Source organism: Lycium ferocissimum, chromosome 2 (assembly GCF_029784015.1).
Source record: "Lycium ferocissimum isolate CSIRO_LF1 chromosome 2, AGI_CSIRO_Lferr_CH_V1, whole genome shotgun sequence".
NCBI classification, from domain to species: Eukaryota; Viridiplantae; Streptophyta; class Magnoliopsida; order Solanales; family Solanaceae; genus Lycium; species Lycium ferocissimum.
This window is the reverse complement of record NC_081343.1, coordinates 25190045-25213533: the sequence shown is the minus strand read 5'-3', so window position 1 is coordinate 25213533 and position 23489 is coordinate 25190045. Positions and strand designations below refer to the sequence as shown.

Sequence of the window (23489 nt, the reverse complement as noted above, 5' to 3'; positions counted from 1 at the left end):
ACGTCTCCCTTTATGGGCGCTTGAATAGTTCACCGATACTAACAGGGACGGAGGTTTGAAGGGTTTATCTGAATTTTCTTATCAGAAGATTAGACTTTATAAAAATGGTAAAGACAAATTTTCTTGCATGTATATAGTTTTTAAATTCCCTTGACGTAACAAATTTTATTAGTATAGTAGCAAAGGGAGTCATGCCTCCACCACTACTTGGAGGTGGGTTGATGAAGGTGCTGGAAAGGGAAATACAGTTGAATAACAGATACCTTAGACCTGAAACATCAGCGAAGCAGAATAATTAATTATGAGAATGGCAACGCTAATACGATTGAGACCTCATATACAAGTGATAGTATAATTCCCCATACACTGCCATTGGTTTTAGCTCAAACTACTTTTTCTTTGTTCCAACGATTTTGTATATAGATCTCGGTCCAGTTTTACCCCATTGGAAAGTAGTCTTCCTGCTGCCACATCAGGATATTACATTTGCCACTTTGTTGGACTGGTGTAGCTTCCTATTAGCTAAGAAAGCAACCAACTTTTTAATAATCAATAGCTTCCAGATACCCGAAAGTAGTTAAAAGTATTAGATATCAAATTTCTCAACATAGGACTACAAGGGAGCACCTTTTAACAAATACTTATAGTCTGTATGACAACATAAACTAATTAGTTATGACAAAATTAATGACACATCACTCACCTAAGTGAACCTATTAATAACTTTTGATCATCTATACAGATTTGTTCAGATGAATGAATTTCCAAACCAATTACTATGTACATAATATGCAGAAAAGAACACCCAAGTTGCTATCTTCCATTTGTGATAGCAGCACATTTGGATCTACTTCTTCCTCTCTTCCATAATGAATGATAAATTACAAGCACATGCTCATATTGTGATCATGGATTAGTGAGGAACATTGTTTGACCCACACGAATGCAAATTTCACAAAATAAAATACAGGTTATGCATGGTTATGGAGCGTTGGTAGTAGGTCAAACATGTTAGTTCTATTTCAGAGTGCCTTGTTCTCTTTCATTTGCTGGCGTGATTTCAGAGAAAAGAGTTTCAAGACTCGCATCCTGCAAAAGAAGACGAGCGAAAAAATTAGTACTAACGCATAAATGGGCAAACTGCGCGAGTCCGGCTGAAAGCAGAGTAGCTAGAAGAAGTTGGCATGAAAAAGTTATGCCATATAAGTCACGTCGTAGTATTAAGTGTATGACTGTAGGGGAGTATTGTATCTCGAGGGGTAAGCAGTAAAAAGAAAAGATGATAATTTGATAAAGGGGAGATTCAATATAAGAGAGGAATTTCAGATAGGTTTAAGATATCTTAGTAACACCCAGGAGGTTTATTCAGTGTGCTATGATGATTTTCAGTGGTACAATTGGTCAGATACTAAAGAATTAGGGTATAACCACTTCAAGCAAGTTTCTGGAAGGCTAGAAGAGAAGCTATGTCTTCATAAAGTTCAAGAGTGGCAGCAACAAGTAAGGCATGAAGAAAAGCCGTAGCGAATCCCACCAAGATAAGGTAAGGCTACAAGAATAACTAAATAAATGACAAAACTACATTGAACGAAAAATGTAGTTTAGGCACAACATTAAAATTGTAGAAAACTAAAAATTAAATAACAAACATGTAGTAAAAGTAACATAAGTTTTAGGCACAGTAACACTATAGTTACTTGTACTTTCGGCGTGTCCATATTGAGAAGCACGCTATAATTTCTATGTACTCTTAAAACTTGTGCCCAGTCCAAGTATGATACTGAAAATAGGATGAAGTGAGTATAAATACAAAATACAATTAAAGAAGTGGAAAGTAAAAAGTAAACTTGGGGCACAATAGTAAGAAAACACTACTTACAGCATTAAAAAAAAGGAATAGGTCCAAATTTGCCTTTGAACTTTGCAAAACAGTCCAAATTAATCCTCCAGTAATAGTTGGGGTCAAATCTACCCTTTTCGTTACAAAAGTAGGCTAGATTGCCCTTATTAACTAAGGGCGCAAGCTTTTCAACACGCACATCCTTTTTTACAAGGGGAAGGATCAAATGTACATTTGGACCATGCAAAATGGTTCATATTTTCCCCTGAGCTAAGCGAAATATTCCAGATTTGACCACTATCTTTCCCATCCCTTATCTCTCTAAATCATTCATCACCATAACATTGCTTCTCTCCACTCGAAGACCACCACTTCTCACTCCCACGACACTCACAAAAAGAACATCGAATTTTACGTAAAAACCACCCGATTCAGGCGATCTCTCTCACACCTTCAACTTTGCCGCTTTCCCAAACACCATTTTACCTTCTCCTCAAGACCACTGGCCTTCAGCCACTATAACCCCACTTTGACTGCACCAATACTACTATAAATAATTTAGGAAGCTGAATTCTATGGAGCTCTAGCACCACTATTGGTGATCTGAGAAAATTGGTGATGGAGTTGCGTCGATGGAGTTCTGATAGAAGTGAAAGTTCAACTTGGTAGTGCAACTTCTTTTTTTTTTTTTTTGAAAACTGGTAAATTGAGTTCCATTTGGGTTGATTTGAGGCTTGAGAGTGGTTATTTTGAGTTTAGTGGATAGAGACCTGTCCAGTAGAGGTTCTGGAGTGTTGAAGAAGACGGTGGTGCCGTCGCTAGAACAATGACCCTATTCTTTAAAGTTCATAAGCAAATCTGGACCATTTTGCATAGTTCAAGGACAAATTTGACTTTTTTTCCTTATAAAGGTCCACATGCTGAAAAACTACTGCCAATAAGGGAAAAATCTAAGCTACTGTTGTATCGGCAAGGGCAAAGTTTACCCCAACTATAACGGAGGGCATATCTGGACCATTTCCCAAAGTTTAAGAGCAAATTTGACCATTTTCCAAAGGTCAAAGAGAAATAAATATTCTCTAAGTGAAAATAATAAGAAAGGAAAATCCCTCACGCTCTTACTCGGATATCCATTTTCCTTATTTTCTAAACTTTTCTTATTTTCTTCTCATTTCCTAAAATTTCCATTTAGTTCTTCACTGAAGCAGAGAGAACAGGAAGAAGAAAACAAGAATGGCCTGTATGAGAAGTAGAGAAGTGGACTATGACTCCTCATGGATGTCTTCCAACAATGACGATGATAAGAACATGCTGAAAATAATAATGACAACCAAGCAAGCATATATTATAATTTAAAGCTACAAAACCAAAACTAACAAACATATCCAAAACATCCAAAAGGCGAAGTCCAAAATACTTACGACATGTAATCAGCAATGAAAAATATTGGTACCCTTCCCAATCCAGCACCTTTCCATTTTCTTCTAGGTAAGCCAACAATTTTGTCAGCTTCCGAGCCTGTTGCAGTCAAAACAAACTACGGGACATAACAGTTAGCATGAGATAAGAAACAGCCTCAAAGTAGTACATCTGTCTATTAGCCATATTCGTATACAGACAGCAACAGAATTCAAGCACCGCTAAAGCCCTACAGGGAACAAGCATAACCATCACATCTGATATTAGCTTAGATTGTATATGAGCAGAGAATTTGCTCTAGCGGGTACATATTCATGATAATTTGGGAGGAGTTAGAATCATGACATGAATTATACGCTGCCGAATGTAAACATATTTTGGAGCAAGTCTCTTCTGTATCATACTTGGAAAGAGGAAGAATGAATTGTTAGGAAAAGGGATACAATAAAGCTTCGACCATTTATCTTAATCAAGCTTGCTGGGATACAAGTAGTTAATAACGAGCATGAAAAAAGAAAAATCCAACATAAAGAAGCTTAAAAGCTTTATGATGCTTCCTATATTATTTTGCCATGGGTTCTTCAGTTCCATTTTTCTGTTTTCCAAACTGCTTTGACTGTTTTTCCTTGAGCCAAGGGTCTATCGGAATCAGCCTCTCTACCTTCCCAGGTAGGGGTAAGGTCTGCGTACACTCTACCCTCCCCAGACCCCAATTTGTGGGATGACACTGGGTATGTTGTTGAAAGAAGCTTAAAAGAGAATATTTTCATCAACTTTAATAACCTTGATAAATGCTTTTAAGAAATTGAAAAGGTAATGCTTCTTAGCAAAATTAATTGGGTGACTCATTAAGGTTTCACTTCTTTCCAGGCAGTACATCACATACAGGTCAAAAGCCTCAAGCCCACAAATGATCTATGACATCAAAAGTTCATGAAGTGCAACCTTGGAATGAGCTACCTCTTCAACCTATTCGTGAAATTCACATTCAATAATTCAATTACCAGTTATGTTTAAATAGCTTCAAAAACCATGGATATCTAAGTATTTTAGAATTCTTGATAAAACATTATTAATCTCCAGTCAATGTAGACGTCATTTGAAGTGATTCAAGAAATCTATTGACAGTTATCATTCGGCCACATCATAAGAATTCTTTTTGGATACCCGAGAAGTGGCGCACTGTTCGAAACTCAGTGGATAACCGGCCTGCCCATCCACCCTTCTCCACTTACGAAATTATAAGAAATTGTCGAGTCCAAAGCCTAATTTTAAAAGTTACTACTAAACCTTGGAGTGCAAGAGTGAATACTTGGAGTGCAAGTTCAGTGACATAGCGCATAAGGTGGGCGTGGAAGTGAGGCTTGAGGCACAGGTCATCAAAGAGAGGAAGTTTTAAGTATCTTGGGTTCATTATTCAAGGAAATGGGGAGATTGATGATGATGTCACACACCGTATTGGGGCAGGGTGGATGAAATGAAGGCTCGCTTCCGGAGTCATATGTGATAAGAAGGTGCCACCAAAACTTAAAGGTAAGTTCTACAAAGTGGTGGTTAGACCAACTATGTTGCATGTGACGGAATGTTGGCCAGTCAAGAAATCTCACGTCCAGAAGATGGAAGTTGCGGAATGAGGATGTTGCGATGGATGTGTGGGCATACTAGGAAGGATAGGATTAGAAATGAAGTTATCCGGGATAAGGTGGGAGTGGCTTCGGTGGAGGATAAGATGCGGGAAGCGAGGTTGAGATGGTTCGGGCATGTGCAGAGGAGAGGCACAAAGGCCCCAGTGCGGAGGTGTGAGAGGTTGGCTAGGGATGGTTTCAGGAGAGGTAGAGGTAGGCCGAAGAAATATTGGGGAGAAGTGATTTAGACAGGACATGGCATAGTTGCAGCTCACCGAGGACATAACCTTAGATAGACGCTGTGGAGAACACGGATTAGGGTAGAAGGTTCATAGAAAGTGGAGCGTTGTCTCGCGGATCCTTCCATACTAGTAGGCGTAGCACTATCCTTGTAGCTTATTGCCTTTTGATTCCTGTCACTATCTGTTGTCTCTTGTACTTCGATTATCGTATCAGTTTGCTGTTGTAACTGTTTCTTTTTACATTATGCTATGTTATGCTTTGTATGATATTATGCGATGATTTCTTTACTTCTATTAATTCTTATCTAACCTTTTTTCAAATGCCTTTTCTTGAGTCGGTGGTCTATCGGAAACAGCCTCCCTAGAATATACTGGGTATGTTGTTGTTGTTAATCCAAAACTAAGACTTGTTATATGATCCATTTTGCTGCATGCTGCACAATTGGGACTATCTTCAGACAGCTAAACCAAAAGCTATGGTCCCTCAACAAGCACTGTAAGAAGCAATTTTGGATGCACTTTTCTCGTATGTGTTGAGAGGTTTCTAGCAGTTCTTCAGAATTTTTATTTCTATTTCCTTCCCAGTAAGAGGCAAAGCACACAAGGATTTTGCGTGCATCATCTCCTATGATGACGTGATGCAATAAGATTCATGCAAAAATGTAGAAAGTTGTGAGAAGACACAGAAACAGTAAAAGGAGCAAATAACATCTTACAATTTTGTGTTATAAACAAAATAACTAGACAAGTAATCACAGAAATAAGAACTTGTATTTACCAGTGGAAACAATATAGCCATAACCCCACAGCTCACTAGCGGAGAGAATAAAAATATTGCCAGGACACAGGGATTTCCTGGAAAATTAAGAGACAGATTAACTTTTGCAAGAAAGATTATCCAGGTAACTCAAAAGAAAATGCTCAAAATGTTCAACACTAATTTGTGTTGAAATAGAAAAACGCCTCAGAAGATCTCGAAGAAATTATACAGTAACTCTAAATCACAATGTGACCACAGGACCTTTCAAATTGTCGATTCGACTTTCAAAAACCTCTTGTGAGTCTCCTTTTGGATTATAATCGATGGAATCGACCATTTCGGTACATAAAGAATATTCGATTTGAACATGCCGTAAGAACAGAAATGTCACAATGTATTTAGACACATGTAAAAGTGATGGAAAACAATGAATATCTTTTCCATACCCGCCAAGTTTATCAACTTTTTGGAAAATGATAAACAGAAGGATACCTTTATTATTGTCACTCCCACTAATCCAATCCACAAGGATGTACCAGAAAATACAACATTTTTGTTACTTGACCAGCCATCAGGAGAAGTAAATACAACAGGTATGCTAATCAATAAGATTCAAAAAGTAGCAATCAATGCAAAACAGTCAATTGGAAAGCAAGAGTCATGCTTTTAATCCTCCAAGCTACCAACAAATGAACTTCTGTTTCAAAATGTTTACTAATGATCTAAACAGAAGCTGACAATTACCAGCAGGAGACCAATGGGTCAATTTTGTACTCATGGATTTACAAGCAATTTGGCTTCAGATATCAATCTGAGGAAAATAATGTCAAAACTAGTGAATACCTAAGAGTGCTCATGAGGTTTCTAAGACAACTACATCATATCTTTGCACATAATTGATGAACAAACATTAGAATGGAAATTGATTTGAAGAAAATATAGTACCAAAACCAGCAAAAAAGGCCCAGTTTGATTCAAAGAAGTCCAGCCTCTTGTCTAAGCTTAGTCCAGACAGATTCCACTTATACCTAGAAAGTTATGCAATTTTTAATGAATATCCATATCAACACTAACTAGCAATATCGAGCTAAAAAGCAGCACTTACTCAAAACAATAGTATGCATACAACCATGACAGAAGCATAAAATTTAGAGCTTTCCCGATGTAAGGGATAAATCCAGTAACATAAACCTGCACAGTATTGAGAACCAATGGCATTTGAAGACAGGATTCGAGGAAAGGGATTAGCAAAGATATGTACAAAAAGTAGTTCACCTCCTTGGAAAAGAAATGAAAAGAAGTTCACCTCCACGAAGAAAAAAGTCAGTAAGAGGACCGAATAAAGTTGCTCTGCTATACTGATCATAACCCTACATAAAATAAGAAACAAAATAAAACTCACAACTGGTGAGTAGCAGGAACATAGCTCTGCATGGAACGTATGTCTGAAGTTAGAAAATATTGCTGCTGTGTACACCATTAACCAGAGAAAAGCAGAACAATACCCTTCAAGATCAGTTGATTTTTCCCTATGAACTGTGTTTTGCGAAGTTTGGAACTCCTTTTGATCAGATAACTTTTTATCATGAGCCCCATAATTCTCCAAAGCAAAAAAACCATGTTTAGCAATGTCATTGTACCTGAGTTACAACACCCGAGGAATAAATCGTTTCAAGCATAGAAGATCTAGATTCTAGAAAGTGTCCTAAGTGAGAATGTATTTGTAAACATAGATGTTGATGTATGCTTTCCATGGTGGTGATCACATATTGATACATATATGTGCTCACTCATGAATATTGGTTTTTTTTCTTTTGCACACAAAAGGATATTCTACAATTGATGTCTTACCCTTGACAAGCTACAGAGAAGAGGGTTTCCAGTTTTGTAACAGATGTAGTCTTTGCAAAGAGAAGGAAGAGGATAACAACCATTTGTTACTCCATTGCAAGTTCACAGTTATGCTATGGGGTTTGTCACCATCATGGGACTAAAGTGGTGCATTCTTGGTTCCACTAATCCACTCTACAGCTCCTTCAAGGATGGCACAGAAATAATATTCAAAAGACTGCACACGCCCTCTGGAACACAATTCCAGCTATGATTTGGTGGGTCGTTTGGAAGGAAAGGCAGAACAAAAAAGACTCTATACTTAACATCAAGAATAATTGTATATTTTTGCTTTAGCCTCTTGGTGCAACATGGCTCTCCTAGATGTAAATGATAGTTCTGCCATTTGTTGACTTTATTAGCTCATTACATAGCTTGTAATGACTACTTTTTGGTAGTAACTTCTCCCAGCATGCCCTTTATGATGGTTTATGAATAGAAGTCCCACTTTACTCATCAAAAAAGGTAATCAGACACTGCTTATAGCTGTGTTAGATCTTCAACTCAAAATCGCAAAGAAATAATGTTAGGTAGGACTAGGGGTAAATTTGAGGGGAAAAGCAAAGCACAGCTGGTTGGTAGTTAGTGATAAGTAATGTCAAGAAGAAAGAAACAGGGCTAGTATTTCCATAACAAGCAAAAAGTTTCTATATTCTGGTCTTTATAAACAACCGTCTTGAATAACAATGTTCCCATTTTTCCATGTTCTCAAAGTCTCTATTACCCAAAAGTGAATAATTTGTATGTATGTTCTCTATCCTTTTATGCAACAACAACATACCCAGTGAATCCCGCAACGTGAGGTCTGGGGAGGGTAGAGTGTACGCAGACCTTACCCCAACGTTAGGTAGGGAGGCTGTTTCCAGAAGACCCTCGGCTCAAGAAAAAGCATAGGAAAGGTCAGATACGGGCAAACAATTCAAAGCAATTATGAAAATGAAAACAACGAAAGTAAATAAGCCATTATAAACCAACAGATACTCGCAGAAATCAAGGGACAAGAAACTATAGAGCAATACAACTACTCGTAAGAAAGGATAAATGCGACTACCTACTAGCCTTCTACCCCTAATATGAGTCCTCCATACCCTCCTATCTAAGGTCATGTCCTCGATAAGCAGGAAATGCGCCATGTCCTGTCTAATCACCTCTCCCCAATACTTCTTCGGCCTACCTCTACCTCTTCTGAAACCGTCGCTAGCCAGCCTCTCGCACCTCCGCACTGGGGCATTTGCATCTCTCCACATCACATGCCCAAACCATCTCAGCCTCGCTTCCCGCATCTTGTCTTCCACTGAGGCTACTCCAACCTTATCTCGGATGACTTCATTCCTAATCCTATCGCTCCTAACGTGCCCACACATCCATCGCAAAGATTCTCATTTCCGCCACTTTCATCTTCTCGAACACGAGATTTCTCGATCGGCCAACACTCCGCCCTATACAACATAGTTGGTCTAACCACCACTTTGTAGAACTTGCCTTTAAGTTTTGTGGCACCTTCTTGTCACACAACACTCGGGAGGCAAGCCTCCATTTCATCCACCCCCGCACCAATACGGTGTGTGACGTCATCATCAATCTCCCCATTTCCTTGTATAATAGAACCAAGATACTCGAAACTATCTTTCTTCTCAGATGACCTGAGTGCCAGGCTTCACTTCCACGTCAGCCTCATGCACTATATCACTAAACTTGCAATCCAAGTACTGAACCCTTTAGACTCCAGAGTTTGTCTCCAAACCTCCAGCTTAGCGTTAACTCCGCTGCGAGACTCGTCAATCAAGACTATGTCATCCGCAAATAACATACACCATGGCACCTCACCTTGAATTTGTCGTGTCAATCCATCCATTTCCAAGGAAAATAAAAAAAATGGGCTAAGAGTCGATCCCTAGCGCAACCCCATCACCACCGGAAAGTGCTCGAGTCTCCTCCCATAGTCCTTACCACTGGTCTCGCCCCCCATCGTACATGTCCTTCATGACGGATCAAATAAATATGCTTCTCATAAGATTGGCTCATTTTCTCCATATTAGGACAGACAACTATTTTTGAAGTGTGCCACCTTCTCGTTATAAGGTTTTGACCCATTAATAATGCAAGGATTCCCCATAGCAGTGGTCGAATATCTGTTTTTTTATTTGCTTATTTTTCTAAAGTATGGTCACTACGGCATGAGGGTCTGTGCTGGAGGTATTCTTTACTAGTTTCAGGTTTTGGCATACTCAGTGTAAAAGAATGGTTCCACATTGCTAACAGTCAGTCCCTTTTTTTTTTTTTTGAAAAGGTAACACTTATATATTTATCCAAAAATCAGACCTGCCACAAACAGTTACAGGTCTCATAGTTACAAAGGAGTATTCAGAAGATCTTCAATCCTATAACAAAAACTTATATAGAACCTAAGACATCCATAAATGATTCTAGATCTTCCATATACTCCTGTTTACACCAAAAGTAGAATAAAGCAAGACAGTTCATTTTCATCTTCTGTAAAGAATTACACTTATTTTCAAAACATCTAAGGTTCCTTTCATTCCACACAGACCACCAGATGCAAGCTGGTATAATTCTCCCTTTGTGGCCAGAAAGGTTGGCATAACTATTCCACATCTCGCATTATCCATGTTAACCCTTTCAAATTGATGCATAAACTCCATATCTGAAAGGTAGTCTTACCGTGAATAAAGAGGTGACTAACAGTCTCTGCTTCTTCACCGCAAAAGAAACACCTTGGACTAAAATTAAAACCCCTTTTCATTAGATTTTCCTGAGTTAGTACCCTGCTTAGCTAGCAGACAGACAAAACAAGAAACTTTGTAAGGGATCTTAACTTTCCATGGCCAGTGGTCAATCTAGTTTCTGTAAATGTTAAAAGTCTTGTATGCCTGCTTGACAGAAAACTTGCCTAGTTTGTGATTCTGCCAGATTAGGCAGTCTTTATCACCAGATGGTCCCTTAAATTGCTCCAAGGTCTTGTAGAAATCTGCTAGTCTCTGAATCTCCCAGTCATTTAGTAGTCTTCTAAAACTCGAATTCCACCCCTGATTAGACCATACCTCTGCCACAGAGGCATTTTGTTGCTGGTTGAGGATGTATATATCTGGGAATAAGAGTTTCAAATTCCCTTTTTCTAACCAATTGTCTTCCTAGAAGGATATCTTCATGCCATTTCCTGCCTTTAGTTTGCAATTTCGCTTGAGATTTGGCCATTGATTCCTGATAGCTCTCCATAAACTTGTTCCATGAGTACTAGTTACAGGTTTAATTGTCCAGTTGTTTTCCCTTTCATATTTCAACCTTATCACCTCTTTCCACAAGGATTGTTCATTGGAAGCAAATCTCCAAAGCCATTTCATCACAAGGCTTTGGTTTTGAGCTTTCAAATTCCTGATTCCCAGGCCCCCTGCCTTTTTGCTTCCTATTAGAGCCTCCCATTTAACCAGGTGGATCTTCTTAGTGTCACTGTTACCACCCTCCCAAACAAGAGATCCAATCTCTCAATAACACTCTTAGGAATAGGGAATAGGGACATCATGTATGTGGGCATGGCATCCAAAACACTATTGATAAGTGTTAATCTCCCCCACAAGGATAGATATTGGCTCTTCCAGTTCACTAGCCTTTTTTCACATTTCTCAACCACCTCATTCCATATTCCTATGGACCTGCTTTTAGCACCAAGGGGCATGCCCAAATAAACAGTTGGCAATTCCCCAGATCTTATTAGTTACCTCATTTACTAGATATAAGAAGCTTTTATTCCAGTTAATGTGTAAACCTAAAACTGCTTCAAAAAGGATAAAGATCACCCTAAGAATCTTTAGTTGCTCCCTGTCAGCATCACAAAAGATCAGAGTATCATCAGCATATTGGAGATGAGTAATCTCCATATCTTCCCCCACTCTGTTAGAAACTTTGAAACCCTTAATCCACAAATTTTCTTGAGCAGTTCTTAGCATATCATTGAGGCCTTCCATAGCAATGATAAACAGGAAAGGAGATAGAGGGTCACCCTGTCTTGAGCCTCTCTGAGAGGGGAAGAAAAGAAGGTTCGTTTTGAACCAGTGGCGCCGGTAATGGTGAACTTTATCGAAGAAACTGCTGGATTTGGGGATTCTTCAGACCTTAGGGTAAAAGCTTTACATGTTGAAGAAAAAGGAAAGGGGAGCAGGTTTTTATCAGATGAAGTACCAAAAGAGCACGTGCGGTGCTCAGAGACAGCTGTTCAAAATTTTAATTGGGATTTAAAGGCACGTGCAAAGGAGGCTATTAAGGGTTTAATTCGACTATTCGGCCACGAAAATAGGCCCAAAGTAATTCAAAAATGGTCTGCAATAGATAGAGCAGCCCAAGTCATTTTTAATGACTTAACTGCTACACGTATAGAAGGTTTTTTTGATCCTTTGGCAGTAGAACCACAAAACCTCAATATTCAGGAGGTTTTTCCAGAGACGAGGGACTTGACACATGCATGATTCAATAATTATGGGGAAAAGTATCAGTCGAAGAAGACATGCAAAATAACATGTCTACATTTTTGACTGAAGAAATTCTGCAGAAGGGGCACAAAATCCTGAGGAGCAGCACATCACGGTGATTGATCAAGATGTAGTAGGAACTGAAGAATGGGTGGTGGAAGATGCAGAACCAATCCAAGATGATCAGAGTTTAATTCTTCAAAAAGAGAAGGCTACATCAACATGGGTGCGACAAAACATGACTAAAATGGGGAAAATTTTTGGGGCCGACTTCCGAGAGCATGAGGAGGAAGAACGGGAATTACTGATGCAAATAGATAGCTGCAGACAAGCAAGGCTCATGGAGACAGAGGCATCTATCAAGAGGCCTAGATACAAAGTGATACAAGAACTTAAGGGGCTCACCTCTTTTGATGTTAATTTCAAAAGTGATGGGAAGAGTCAGGAGAAAAGATGGAAACTTTTTACAATGAATCTCAAATTGGTATCATGGAATGTAAGGGGATTAAACAACAGGGATAAAAGAAGAATTGTGAAGAGTCTTATGTACAATTGGAATGCTGATATCATATGTCTTCAAGAGTCTAAACTGGAGGGGGATGTAAAAGAGATTGTCAAAGAATTATGGGAAGGGAGATGGGTGAAATTTGCATGTTTACAAGCCAGTGGCACTAGAGGGGGAATTTTGATGTTGTGGGATAGTAGACCTTGGAGAGGTGATATTCTGGAAATTGGATCATATACTCTAACCTGCAAGTTTGTGGCACTTCTTCAAGATTTTGAGTGCCACATAACTGGAGTATATGCTCCAAATTGCAGATTTGAGAGGGAGCATGTGTGGGAGGAAGTAAGAGCTGTTAGGGGTATGTTTGATGGTCCATGGGCTGTCTGTGGTGACTTTAATGTCACAAGATTTCCATCTGAGAAAAGGAATTGCATAAGAAGAACCCCTGCAATGGAGGAATTTTCAGATTTTATAGAAGACATGGAACTTTTGGATCTTCAACTAGGAGGAGGATGTTTAACTTGGCTAAAGGGAGATAATAGTAGAATTGCTTCTAGAATTGACAGGATTCTAATCTCTCAAGAGTGGGATGACAGGAATATTAAGCAGTCTGTATTGCAGAGACTGGAGTCTGATCATTTCCCTATCTCACTACAATGTGGAATCTGGGAACATAACAGGTCATATTTTAAATTTGAAAATTGGTGGCTGAATACAGAAGGATTTGTGGAAAGAATCAGAGACTGGTGAAATTCTTTTATTTTCACAGGCAAACCTAACTATATTTTAGCTTGCAAAGTTAAAGCATTAAAAGTCAAGCTAAAAGAATGGAGTAAAACTTGTCAAGGAAATCTGGGAATGCAAAAGGCTCAACTTTTGAGTCAATTGGCTACCTTTGATGCAATACAGGAGAATAGAGTGTTATCAGAAGAGGAATCAGTTTTGAAAGCTTCTCTTTTGATGGAATATGATGAACACATTAAAAATGAGGAAATCTCATGGAGACAACGATCTAGGGCTTTATGGCTCAAAGAGGGGGACAAGAATACCAGTTTCTTCCACAAAGTGGCCAACGCACATAAGAGAAGTAACAATATTGACCAGCTTGTGATCCAAGATGAAGTTGTGGAAGATCCAGCAAGAATCAAGGGGTAAATTGTTGATTTCTATCAGAAACTGTACTCTGAGACTTATGAACGGAGGCCATCATTTAATTTGAACAATTGTCCTATCATCACTGAAGAGGAAAGTGTTGTTTTACAAGGTGGAATTTAGTGACCAAGAGGTGTTGTTAGGTCTAAAGATGTGTGCCATGGACAAAGCCCCTGGCCCAGATAGCTTCACAATGGGCTTCCTCATCAAATGCTGGGATGTTTTGAAGCATGATATCATGGAAACTTTCAAAAAAATTCACACTCCTGGAGTTTTTGAGAAAAGCTATAATGCAACCGATATAAGCTTGATCCAAAAAAGAATGGAGCTAAGGAGTTGAAAGACTTTAGACCCATTAGCCTTATAAGCAGTGTCTACAAGTTGATCTCAAAGGTGTTAACAGAGAGGCTGAAAAGAGTAATAAGCAAGCTGGTGGATGTCCCAACAGATGGCTTTTATTAAAGAGAGACAAATAATGGATGCTATTTTAATTGCTAATGAAGTTGTGGATTCCGGAATCAAACAAGGAAAGCCAGGAATTCTTTGCAAATTAGACATTGAAAAAGCATATGATCATGTCAATTGGGGTTTTCTATTGAAGATTCTGTCACGTATGGGCTTTGGAGAAAAATGGATAGAGTGGATAAGATTTTGCATCTCAACTGTCAAGTTTTCCATCCTAATCAATGGCTCACCTGAAGGTTTTTTCTCATTTCAAAGAGGATTGAGGTAGGGTGACCCTTTGTCTCTTTTCTTGTTCATTCCAGTCAGGGAGGGCCTGAGCAATATAATTAAGGTGGCAAGAAACAATGAATGGATTAGAGGTTTTGAGGTGGCCACAAGTTTAAATTCAATTGCCAACATGGAAGTCACACATCTCCAATATGCATATGATACCTTAATTTTCTGTGATGCTGATAAAAATCATCTGAAGATATTGAGATTAATCCTGGTGCTATTTGAAGGAGTTTCTGGCTTACACATTAATTGGAGAAAGAGTCACATGTAACCAATCAATGTAGTGCCTAATATGGAGGAGTTGACTGGGATTTTAGGTGGAGAAGTTGGATCATTGCCGACCACTTATTTGGGAATGCCCTTAGGTGTTAAACCAAAGTCTTCTGGGTATTTGGAATTATGTGATTGAAAAGTGTGAAAAGAAGTTGACAAGATGGAAATCACAATATATTTCTCTGGGAGGCAGAGTCACTCTCATCAACTCTGTGTTAGATGCACTGCCAACTTACATGATGTCCATATTTCCCATTCCAGTGGAGATCATCCAAAGGCTCGACAAGATTAGGAGGGATTTTCTGTGGCAAGGAAATCAAGACAAAAAGGTATTCTATCCAGTCAAATGGTCTGATGTTATGTTGGGGAAGAAACAAAGTGGATTAGGCATCAGGAATCTCAAATTGCAGAGTAAAGCTCTTAAACTAAAGTGGTTGTGGAGGTATGCTCAAGATAATCAATCTTACCGGGGAAGCATCATCAAGACAAAAGTATGGTGAAGAAAGCAAATGGATGACCAAAGAGGTGAACACTCCTTATGGAGTTAGTTTGTGGAGATCCATAAGAGTATTATGGCCTTTCTTGAGGAATCATGCAACAGTAAAGGTAAACAATGGAGATAAAACATCATTTTGGGAGGATAAATGGTTGGGCAATAGAAGTTTAAAGGACCTCTTTCCTGACATTTATGGTCTGGCTGTGTACATCAACAAAAGACTGTAGGGATAATAGTCAAAATACCCCCCAACGTTTGACCAAAATGCCAACTACACACCGAACCTTTGCGGGGGTCCTATTACCCCCCCGGACAAATTTTTCGTAGCAAAATGGCCCTTTTTGCTGATGTGGCGAGAGCGTGAATACACCGCCCGGGCGCGTGACGGCCTTTAAAAATCTGCATCCGACCTGTTTTGGACGCTTGACTAAGCTGCCACATATGATGCCAAGTAGATAAAATTTGAACTCCCTCCATTTTTAGGCTACTTCATCTTCATCTTCACCCTATTTAATATCCATCCCCATTTTTTGTTGTCAAAATAATATCCATTATAAACGAAAATCTCAACCGAAGAAAATCCACATATGATTCCGAACAACTTGTTAAAGAACAACTTTCCACCATAAACGAAAATCAAGAAAAAAAATGAAAAATCAAGAAAGAAAAAGGAAAAATCTGAAAAAAAATAAGGATGAAAAATCTAATCTTGTTAAAGAAAATCTCGATTGGAAGTTGCTTGTTTGGGAGTTGCTACTTGTTGCTTGGTTGAGTTATTTAAGCACTAATTCTTTCGAGTTGATTTGGGAGAAAATTAAACTCCATTGCTAAGAATTTGGAGAAAGCTATGAAGAACACTAAATGGTTTCTCTAAATTCTAAATTATGCCGGGAGGGCGGCGACTTTGCCTTGAGACATTTTTTTTTTTTTTTTTTAACTTTTCAAGGCACACTTTTAGTTAAGGCATACTTTTGGTTATGCCTTAATTAAAAGTATGCCCCATAAGGCATAGTACCTTAAGGAAAAATTTTGCCCCATAAGGCAAAACTAAATTATGCCTTGAGGAAAAGTTATGCCCCTAAGATAACTTTAGTTTTTCCTTAAGGAAGTTATGCGAGGGGGGACTTTGCCTTGAGAATTTTTTTTTTTTTTTTTTTTTTTTTAACTTTTAAAGGCACACTTTTAGTTAAGGCATACTTTTGGTTATGCCTTAATTAAAAGTATGCCCCATAAGGCATAGTTCCTGCTAAGAAAAATTTTACCCCATAAGGCAAAACTAAATTATGCCTTGAGGAAAAGTTATACCCTCCGCATAACTTTAGTTTTTCCTTAAGGAAGTTATGCCGGAGGGGGCAGACTTTGCCTTGAGAATTTTTTTTTTTTTTTTTTTTTTTTTTTTTTAACTTTTAAAGGCACACTTTTAGTTAAGGCATACTTTTGGTTATGCCTTAATTAAAAGTATGCCCCATAAGGCATAGTTCCTTAAGAAAAAAATTTGCCCCATAAGGCAAAACTAAATTATGCCTCGAGGAAAAGTTATGCCCCCCTCCTCCGCATAACTTTAGTTTTCCTTAAGGAAGTTATGCGAGGCGACTTTGCCTTGAGAATTTTTTTTTTTTTTTTTTTTTTTTAACTTTTAAAGGCACACTTTTAGTTAAAGCATACTTTTGGTTATGCCTTAATTAAAAGTATGCCCATAAGGCATAGTTCCTTAAGAAAAATTTTACCCCATAAGGCAAAACTAAATTATGCCTTGAGGAAAAGTTATGCCCCCTCCGCATAACTTTAGTTTTCCTTAAGGAAGTTATGCCGGAGGGGGCAGACTTTGCCTTGAGAATTTTTTTTTTTTTTTTTTTTTTTTAACTTTTAAAGGCACACTTTTAGTTAAGGCATACTTTTGGTTATGCCTTAATTAAAAGTATGCCCCATAAGGCATAGTTCCTAAGAAAAAAATTTGCCCCATAAGGCAAAACTAAATTATGCCTTGAGGAAAAGTTATGCCCCTCCGCATAACTTTAGTTTTTCCTTAAGGAAGTTATCTTAGGGGGCGACTTTGCCTTGAGAATTTTTTTTTTTTTTTTTTTTTTTTTAACTTTTAAAGGCACACTTTTAGTTAAGGCATACTTTTGGTTATGCCTTAATTAAAAGTATGCCCCATAAGGCATAGTTCCTTAAGAAAAAAATTTGCCCATAAGGCAAAACTAAATTATGCCTCGAGGAAAAGTTATGCCCCTCCTCCGCATAACTTTAGTTTTTCCTTAAGGAAGTTATGCCGAGGGGGACGTTTGCCTTGAGAATTTTTTTTTTTTTTTTTTTTTTTTAACTTTTAAAGGCACACTTTTAGTTAAGGCATACTTTTGGTTATGCCTTAATTAAAAGTATGCCCCATAAGGCATAGTTCCTTTAGAAAAAATTTTACCCCATAAGGCAAAACTAAATTATACCTTGAGGAAAAGTTGCTATGCCCCTCTCCCAAGATAACTTTAGTTTTTCCTTAAGGAAGTTATGCGAGGAGGGGACTTTGCCTTGAGAATTTTTTTTTTTTTTTTTTTTTTTTTTAAGGCATACTTTTGGTTATGCCTTAATTAAAAGTCCATTTCCCCATAAGGCATAATTCCTTAAGGAAAAGTTTTGCCCCATAAGGCAAAACTAAATTATGCCCTCCGCATAACTTTAGTTTTCCTGGAAGTTATGCGGAGGGCGTACTTTGCCTTGAGACTTTTTTTTTTTTTTTTAAACTTTTCAAGTCACACTTTTAGTTAAGGCATACTTTTTAGTTAAGGCATACTTTTGGTTATGCCTTAATTAAAAGTTCCCCATAAGGCATAGTTCCTTAAGGAAAAGTTTTGCTCCATAAGGCATAACTAAACTATGTCTTGAGGAAAAGTTATGCCCCTCCGCATAACTTTAGTTTTTTCTTAAGGAGTTATCTTTGGAGGGGCGACACTCCCTCCTACCGCTTATAAATTATTTCTTTATTTTATGCTTCGAGCGGGGGTTCGAACCAAAACCTCAGGTATCCAAGCTAAGGGCAAAACTTAAAGACCACAAATATGAAGGGCAAAATTTAAAGACCGCAAATATGAGGGGCAAAATTTAAAGACCACCCCAAAAGATTGTTTAATCAAATTAATGGATGAACTTTGTTCTATTTGGTGTTAGGAAGCTTCCTTTCACATTTGGGTTTGTTTGGATTAGATTTGAGCAAGTTGGTGTGATTTTTTTTTCAACTCCTAGTGAAGATGATGATGATGATGATGATAATGTTGATGAAGATGAAGGAGAATTGGGTATGGGTTTTCGCATCCTTAATAAAAATGGAGTATGGAAAATTGAGAGATTTTTTTTTTTTTTTTTGAAGAGTAGATGGATGGAGGAAGGGAAATTAATAAAAAATGGGCAAAATTAAACACGTGGCACGTGGGCCGCGCGCGTGTGGACAACCGCCATTTAATATTTGGGGGCCGCGATTGATCGCCACATCGCCAAAAGTGGCCATTTTGCTACTGAAAAAATTTGTCCAGGGGGGTAATAGGACCCCCGCAAAGGTTCGGTGTGTAGTTGGCATTTTGGTCAAACGTTGGGGGGTATTTTGACTATTATCTCAAAGACTGTAGCTGAAACATGGACTCCTCAAGGATGGAACACTCGGTTTAGGAGGAATTTTAATGACTGGGAAATTGACACACTGACTTAATTCTTTAGAAAGCTGGAAGAATTCAAAGGCATTCATGATAGAGTAGATAAACTATGGTGGAAAGAAGACAGTAAAGGCATATTTAAAGTGAATTCAGCATACAAATTTTTGAACCAAGATAATCAACAGGTGCAACATTGGCCTTGGAAGCATATATGGAAAGTGAAAATACCATACAAAGTAGCATGCTTCACTTGGTTGCTGGCAATGGAAGCTGTTTTGACCCAAGAAAATCTTAAAAAGAGGAAGTTCTCTCTTTGTTCCAGATGCTATCTATGTGGTGAAGAGGCTAAAACAGTCAGCCATCTATTTTTACAATGCAAGATAACAGAGCAGCTTTGGAGGATTTTTGTTAACCTTAGGGGCTTGGCTTGGGTAATGCCTAAGAAGATTACTCAAGTACTATTTAGCTGGGAGCAGGCAGGATTAGGAGCTGCAGACAGAGATAGATGGAGGGTTGTTCCAGCCTGTATATGGTGGACAATTCGGAAAGAGAGGAATTCAAGGTGTTTTGAGGACACCAGTAATGAAGCACAAAAGATCAAACTGAACTGCATTAGACTTTTTGGTTTTTGGTGTAAGCAGATATATCCAGAAGATACTGAGTCCATTGTAGATATTCTAGGATCTTGTAAGAATGTTGGATTAGTTGTTTTCTTTTGCCTGATGTAAATATGGTTTTCAGCACAACCTATGTGCTGGTTTAGTCTATACATACAACTGTTACCTTCTCAAAAAAAAAAATCTTAGGAAGCGGAAGGTTCTTTGTGTCCGATGGTGTTACATGTGCAAGGAAACGGGCGAGGACTTGAATCATCTTCTTCTACATTGTGGTTTTACCAAGAGGTTATGGTGGGATATGCTTCGGTGGTTCGAAACTTCTTGGGCTATGCCAAAAACTGTGGAAGATTTGATGTTTTGTTGAAGGAGCGGGAGTAGGAGGAGGAAACATAAGTTCCTCTTGCTATGATGTGGGTAGTTTGGAGAGAAAGAAATAGGAGAGCGTTCGAGGGAGTAGAGTCGAGTTTTACTCAGTTGAGGAGTAGCCTTCGATCTCTTATTTTCTTTTGGTGCACTCATAAAGTTCCTAGTTGTATAGAAGAATGGGTGGATTTTGTAGAGAATCATATTTTGTAGATTCTTTACCTTTTGGTATACCCCTGTATACGGTCTGTTTTGTGGCCATGTTTATAAATGAAATACCTGATTTTAAAAATAAAAAAAAAAAAAAAAGGAAGAGGATGGATACAGAGGATTCTTATAACTAACAACAACATACCGAGTGAAATCCCACAATGTGGGGTCTGAGGAGGGTAAAGTGTATGCAGACCTTACCCCTATCTCGAAGATGGGAGGTCAAGTTTCCTAAGACCCTCGGCTCAAGAGAAAACACGACAAGAAAAGGTCAGATAAGCACAAGCAGTTCAAAGCAAAATGAAAATGAAACTAAAGAAAGCGAACAAGTCATGATAGAGCAGTCTGAGAAAAGGAAGCAGTAGCTATGACAGATAGATAAGATAATCGAAGTACAAGAAATAACATATAGTAGCAAGAATCAAAGGGCAGTAGACTATATATCAAAACTGCGACTACCTACTAGCTTTCTACCCTAATCTGAATCCTCCATAACTTCCTATCTAAGGTCATGTCCTCGGTAAGCTGGAATTGCGCCATGTCCTGTCTAAACACCTCTCTCCAATACTTCTTCGGCCTACCTCTACCTCTTCTGAAACGATCCATAGCTAACCTCTCACACCTCCGCACTGGGGCGTCTGTGTATCTCCTCCTCACATGCCTAAACCATCTCAGTCTCGCTTCCCGCATCTTGTCCTCCACTGATGCCACTCCCACCTTATCTCGAATATCTTCATTCCTAATCCTATCTCGCCGTGCGTGCCCACACATCCATCGCAACATTCTCATTTCCGCAACTTTCATCTTTTCGGGACACGAGAGTTCTCGATCGCCCAACACTCGTCCCGTACAACAAAGTCGGCCTCACAACCACTTTGTAACCCGCCTTTAAGTTTTGTGGCACCTTCTTATCACACAAAGACTCTCCGAAGCGAACCTCCATTTCATCCACCCTGCACCAATACGATGTGAGACATCACCGTCAATATCCCCATTTCTTTGTATAATAGACCCAAGATATTTGAAACTTCCTTTCTTTTGGACGGCCTGGGTACCAAGCCTCACTCCACGCCAGCCTTCATCGGTCACGTCACCGAACTTACACTCCAAGTACTTCGCCTTGGTCCTACTCAACTCGAACCCTTTAGACTCCATAGTTTGTCTCCAAACCCCCAGCTTAGCGTTCACTCCGCTGTGTGTCTCGTCAATCAAGACTATATCATCCGCGAATAACATACACCATGGCACCTCACCTTGAATTTGCCTCGTCAAACAATCCATCACTAAAGCAAGTAAAAATAAGAACCGATCCCCGGTGCAACCCCATCTCCACCGAAGTGCTCCGAGTCTCTCCCACCGTCCTTACCCCGGTCTTGCCCCATACATGTCCTTGATCGCCCTAATGTACGCTACAGGTACACCTCTAGCCTCCAAGCATCTCCATAAAACCCCTTGGTACTTTGTCGTAGGCTTTTTCTAGGTCGATGAAAATCATGTGCAAGTCCTTCTTCCTCTCCCTATATTGCCCACTCGCCCTCACAAGGTGAACGGCTTCGTAGTCGAGCGCCCCGCATTTAATCCGGACCGGTTCTCGAAATGGACACGCCTCTTCTCACCCTCATCTCCACCACCCTTTCCCATACTTTCATAGTGTGGCTTAGCAGCTTGATCCCTCTATAGTTGTTGCAACTTTGAATATCACCCTTGTTCTTGTACAAAGGAACCATCATACTCCACCTCCATTCCTCAGGCATCTTCGCCGTCCTAAAAATAACATTAAACAACCCAGTCAACCACTCCAAACCTGCCCTGCCCGCACTCTTCCAAAACTTATAACTGTTCTTATAACTGACTCCAGTATTTTCAATTGAGGACCAATTGATTGATTGGAATCTGCAGTTTTGCTTACGAGATTGGATGAACCCAATATCTTTTCTCCAGACCCTATATTTGTGTTAAATGTCCACTTAATATGTATAAATAATCTATCCAGAACCCAGTGGACCGTCTTTTGTAAAATCCAGAACCCATATACTTAATATCCTGGCACTGCCTCTGTAGAAGGCAGATTAAGCCTATGATAAATCATAGCGTAACATACTTTTTCTGAATATTTCATGCAAAGTGATTGTGGTAGTATTGATCCAAAATCGGATATATATATATATATATATAAATATTTTATTTTTCTGAAAATTAAGGGAAGCTATTACCAGATATTGCTGAGAATAAGGCTGAATATGTACAATGGGTAGAACCAGAAAACCTGCAAGGAACAATGAAACAGACAAATTTGGCAAAAATCAACAATAATACAGATGCAACATTAAAAACACGGTTTTGTATAAATTAGGTAGCCAAAATCTAACAACTAAAGATCAAGGAAACACTAATACTAAATCTAATCAGAATGCTCTAGATGGAGCATGTTTCCTTCGCAAATATCTCCACAATCTGATCTTCACAACAGAAAAAGAAAAAAAAAAACATAAAACAACAAAAAATGTGCATGTTCCCCACTACAAAAACTATTTCCAACTATATTTACACCTCGGCAGCTGCTTAAAGCCTTCCGAGGACTGGTTATCACTTATACACTGCTATTAAAATGTTTAGATTTCCCTGAGAAAATACACAGTAAGTTTCTTTCTTGCACTCAAACCACATACATCTAAATTCTGTAGTGAAATTTAGTATGTAAAGGATGCCCTTTCCATCTAATCCATCCACTCTGCACTTGCATAGCACAGATATCAGTAAACACAATAAGAAACAAATGTTTTTTTCTCTAAGTACAGACTTAGGATTAGTTAAGCATCTGTTAAACTCAATTAGTGTGTCTACAAAAGTAGACTACTACATTTTCATCAAAAAAATGATCTATAAAAAAAGAATGCATGTTGATCATATGATTAATGAAGAGGTCACCACTAGCCCCATATGGAAAAGGGTATACTCACATAAAAAAGTTGTACGAGTCCAGCATGTAAGAATCGATAGAACTCCAAAATATTGCTAAATGAACATGACTCCTGCAAATTGATTTGTGGGCAATGACCAGGTAATATCCATTCCAATGCAGGGATGATAACTGATTTCAGAACAAAGACACTGCACATGGAAAATATATCATAAATCAAAAGGCAAATACTAAACTGGGCATCCTAAATTGAGTATTATAGAACTATAAGATGATGTAAAAAATGATGCCATTCATTCTCATATCAGAGCATA

The 23489-nt window shown here is 38.6% G+C and overlaps 1 protein-coding gene across 2 annotated transcripts in view; it reads right to left on the bottom strand.

The window, feature by feature from the left end:
* Positions 1-699: 699 nt before the first annotated feature.
* Positions 700-23489, bottom strand: part of LOC132034264 (protein EI24 homolog) — a 28775-nt gene continuing 5985 nt past the window's right edge. The window contains exons 3-11 of one of the 2 annotated variants that reach the window (XM_059424563.1): positions 23216-23366; positions 22469-22521; positions 7392-7526; positions 7193-7256; positions 6992-7077; positions 6832-6914; positions 5905-5981; positions 3262-3377; positions 700-1089 (exon numbers count right to left, since the gene is read on the bottom strand). In XM_059424563.1, the coding sequence (XP_059280546.1) occupies positions 1023-1089; positions 3262-3377; positions 5905-5981; positions 6832-6914; positions 6992-7077; positions 7193-7256; positions 7392-7526; positions 22469-22521; positions 23216-23366 (832 nt within the window). In that variant the 3' untranslated portion in view covers positions 700-1022. The remainder of the gene's footprint in view (positions 1090-3261; positions 3378-5904; positions 5982-6831; positions 6915-6991; positions 7078-7192; positions 7257-7391; positions 7527-22468; positions 22522-23215; positions 23367-23489) is intronic. The other variant, XM_059424572.1, reaches the window with a different exon arrangement.